Here is a 4181-nt window from a genome sequence, read left to right as displayed (position 1 = left end):
GATGGATGGATGGATAGATGGGTGAGTGGATGGATAGATGAATGAATGAATGGATGGATGGATGGGTAGATGGGTGGATGGATGGGTAGATGGGTGGATGGATGGATGTGTGGATGGATGGATGGGTGAGTGGATAGATAGGTGGATGGATGGGTAGATGGGTACATGGATGGATGGATGGATGGATGAATGGATAGATGGGTGGATGGGCAGATGGATGGGTGGATGGGTGGATGGATGGATGGGTGGGTGGTGGATGGATGGATGGGTGGGTGGGTGGATATGGGGTTGTGTAGGCTAATGAATAGATGGATGAATGTGTCAGTGAATAGGTGGACAAGTAAGGAATAGATGAATAAGGGAATGTGTAAGTGGATATGTAGGTGAACGGATGGCTAAATGAGTAGACAGATGGATGGATGGATAGACGGACGGATGGATGGATAGGTGATGACAGGAGAGTGAATGTACAGCTGGCTGACTAGCTGGAAGAATGAACAAATAAATGGGTATAGGGATAGAAAGATGGATATAAGAGAGTGATGGACACCAGACTGATGACCCGATGGGTTGGCCTACAGGTGACACATGTGATGGGCAGAATGGCTACATGGGAAGAAAACCTCAGAAGGTGGCGTTGGTGCCACACAGGTATGGAATATCAGAGACCTGGGAAGTCTTGCCGACCTGTGTTCTAATCCCAGCTCACCATTGACTCTCCACCACCTGATTGGGAGCAGTCGCTGAAGCGGGTGAAACTTCAGTGAAGGCTGCATCCCCATCACTGGGAACCATGAGGTCTGAAACCAGGGAGCTCGTCGAACAGACTCAACACGAGATTCACACGGTAATCGCATCAGGGACTAGAGAGGGGGGAAGCTGTTGCTTACAGAAAGACAAGACAGAGGTGGTCTTGCCACCTGCTGCTCTCCCTCCACACGCCTCTGTCCCCTTTAGGTGGCTTACGAGGACCCAGTCAGCCGTGAGAAATGTCTGATATGTGTCCTGCTGTCCATCCTTATTGCCTGTGGCTCATAGGAGCCACAATCAAGAAGAGGAGGGCAGGAGTCAAATGAGGACTTGGAACCTCAGTCCTGAAAGGTGGTACCCAACCCAAGTCATTCATGGCGCCTGGGCTCAGGCTGAGGTCTCCTAGGTACATGGTACATGTCTCATGGTACATGAGACCTCCTGGGTACATGTCTCTCCCCTCCTACCCTGCTCACACCCTCTTCATCCTTTCTTTCCACGTGCCTGCTGTTCCTGACTCAGCCCTTGCCGCTGCATCTCAGGCTGTTCCTTTTGAGCACAACCCCAGAACACCAAAAAAAGGACATGGGCATACCCGTCTCTCTTTTTGTGGAGAAATACTCCGGCTTTGAGTCATCTGAATCTCAAACACCCTGAAACCTCAAGATGGCCACAACCAGCAGTTCCTGTTCCAGATGGGCTTGGGGGATGGGTGGGGCTGAGCTGGGGTTGACCGCACTGGGAACGGAGTGGGTAGGAAAGTCATGAATGGCTCATGAATCAGAACACGGACCCTGGAATGCTCCGACATTCACAGAGTGGACGGCTGTCGCTGTTACATGCCATGCTTGGATGTCTACACTGCCAACCCTACTCTGGCCCAGAATCATTCTGACTCTCCTTGTGTCAGAGTCAGGGAAACGAGGGCTTGGAGATTGAATCAGACACAGGAAGGCATGAGTATTTGAACCCATGTAGGTCTTATATAAATCTGACCTCGAAACAACTAGGTGCTGGGGATAGCCCTGGGGAGCTAGCCTGCTGCTTCCAAGAACTAGGGGTAAAATCCAATAGCCTGCGATATAGCTCTGTCATTCAGAGTGGATGACCTCACTCAATAACTCAGCCCTTCAGAGCCTCAGTCTCCCTGTCTGCTGACTGTGGAGGAAGGTAGCTTTCTCTCTCTCTCTCTCTCTCTCTCTCTCTCTCTCTCTCTCTGTCTCTCTCTCTCTCTGTCTCTCTGTCTCTCTGTCTCTCTCTCTCTGTCTCTCTGTGTGTGTGTGTCTTTCTCTGTCTCTGTATCTCTCTGTCTCTCTGTCTCTCTCTGTCTCTGTCTCTCTCTCTCTCTCTCTGTCTCTCTGTCTCTCTCTCTCTGTCTCTCTCTGTGTGTGTGTGTCTTTCTCTGTCTCTGTATCTCTCTGTCTCTCTCTCTCTCTCTCTCTCTCTCTCTCTCTCTCTCTCTCTCAGATAATCTGGTGCTGTTCCAGATGACATGCTATGCACTTACTCTGTACACTTACAGGTATTTGGGAGAGGGGATAGTCGGGGATACACGGCTCCTCGGAAAAGGACAACAGCATGGTGGCCTTAAACCATTCAGGTCCTTCCGACCCTTGGTTGCCTCATCTGTCAATGAGGGAGCACCGTACCCCTCCCCCTGGGGTTTACAGACAGAATAAGGAATGACCAAGGTGTGACTAGCAGGTGCCAGGCAAATGTAGCTGCTCTGTGGCGGAGTGTCCCCCCAATCCCCCGCTCCGACACTCACGGTCCTGAGACTACGATCAGGCTGCGCACTCTGTCGAAGCCACGGTCCCCCAGATTCAGGCACTCCCCCGAGAATTCCACCCGGCGGCCCTGGAAGTTTTCCTGCTCGAAGACGATCAGCTGGAGAGAGAAGCCCACCATGCCCAGGAGACAGATTGAGGGGTGGACTTGACTTGAAAATGAAGCAAAGCCAGACAGAGGAAGGGCTCAAGTCTAACAAGCTCCGAAGGGCATGTGTCATTCAAAGCAGGTGAGGCCTGGGCCTGTCTCATCGTGGTACCATGAGCCTCAGTTTGTGAGTGTACCTGTCCTCCGGTCTCCCCATTACTGAACGTACGATCAGTGATACCATCGGGAGCAGGAACAGGGGCTTCGTCGCCCATCCAAGGTCTTTCCATGTAGCCTAGACTGACCGGGTGTTTGTTCTGTAACCTGGCTACCCTTCACCTTGTCCTTGTGATCTTCTAGCTCCAGCCACCAAGTGGTGGGGCTAAGTGTGTCTACCCATCCAGATTCTCCTCCGTGTTATTTCTCAGCCTGGCATGACCTTTTCACCAGGAGTCTCCAGCTTGGGCCTTCCACTTCCCAACTCACATTCCAGGTTACATGTGTTGTCTTGACCCTGTTTGTTCTGGGTGCAGAAGCCACTGTTCCTCCTCTACCCTGGGTAGGGGCTGAGTGTTTCCCACTATATACCCCCTAGAGCTAGGTACAACCCTGGGAAGTCACCACTGCTTCTGAGCCTCCCTCCTCCTCCACCACCGCCTCTTCCTCCTCTTTTTCCTCCCTCTCTTCCTCCTCTGTCTCCTACTCTCCCTCCTCCTCTTTTCCTCCCCTTCCTCTTCTTCCTATTTCCCTCCTCTTCCTTTACTTCCTCTTCCTCCCTCTCTTTTGCTTTTTCCACCCCAGCCCTAAAGAGCTCCTTTAGAGTAGGGCCTGAGATGTGTTCCTTATTCCAAATACAGGAAAGACTCACCAGCCCACAACCCAGTGCACAGCCAACCCCTCCTTCACCTCTGTGCCTCTGGTTTGGATTTTTACCCATTTTCTGTCCCCCATTCAGTGCTGTCAAGGCACTATCCAGTCAGCACCAAGTGCCTGTGGCAGATGCTTGAAGTTAGGGAGATCATAGAGGGTAGAGTCCTGAGGGACCCTAAGGTTAGATAGGATTTTCACCAAATCTTAGCTTATATATGGGCTGTGGGTTTGCAGGTAGGTGCTTTGAACCATGTTAAAAAGTAATCCCAAGTCAATGATTAATTGTAATGACACAGATCAAAACCAGCCACATCCAGACCAGGTGTGAGCCATAAACCAAGCATGGCCAGGTCTCTGCCTGAGGGTGAAGACAGCAAGTCAAACCCCAAGAGCAGGAAGTCTGGCTCTCCAGGAGCCCTGCAACCTGGAGTGGGGTGGGGGGGTGGGGGGTGGTGGGGTGGAATTTCCAGGAAGGTCAGAGGTCAGCCTGGTGGCTCTCCTGGGATGAGTGGTCCCTGACACCAAACATACTCCTCTCTTTCTGACACCCCTTTCTCCAAGGTATGTTCCCCCGTGGTTCTCAGACTGGGAAGGAAAAGGCCAAGGGAGAACAGAGATCAGACTAAGGAGGATGGAAAGCAGGCCAGGGAGGATGGAGAGCAGGCCAGGGAGGATGGAGAGCAGGC

The 4181-nt window shown here is 52.0% G+C and overlaps 1 protein-coding gene across 3 annotated transcripts in view; it reads right to left on the bottom strand.

The window, feature by feature from the left end:
- Positions 1-4181, bottom strand: part of Crybb1 (crystallin beta B1) — a 13880-nt gene that overhangs the window by 7789 nt on the left and 1910 nt on the right. For all 3 annotated transcript variants that reach the window (XM_028765490.1, XM_028765491.1, XM_028765492.1), the window contains exon 3: positions 2519-2637. In XM_028765490.1, the coding sequence (XP_028621323.1) occupies positions 2519-2637 (119 nt within the window). The remainder of the gene's footprint in view (positions 1-2518; positions 2638-4181) is intronic.

Source organism: Grammomys surdaster, unplaced genomic scaffold, assembly GCF_004785775.1.
Source record: "Grammomys surdaster isolate TR1022 unplaced genomic scaffold, NIH_TR_1.0 164, whole genome shotgun sequence".
NCBI lineage: Eukaryota > Metazoa > Chordata > Mammalia > Rodentia > Muridae > Grammomys > Grammomys surdaster.
Note: the sequence above shows the minus strand (reverse complement) of the source record. Positions and strands in the feature narration are given on the sequence as shown.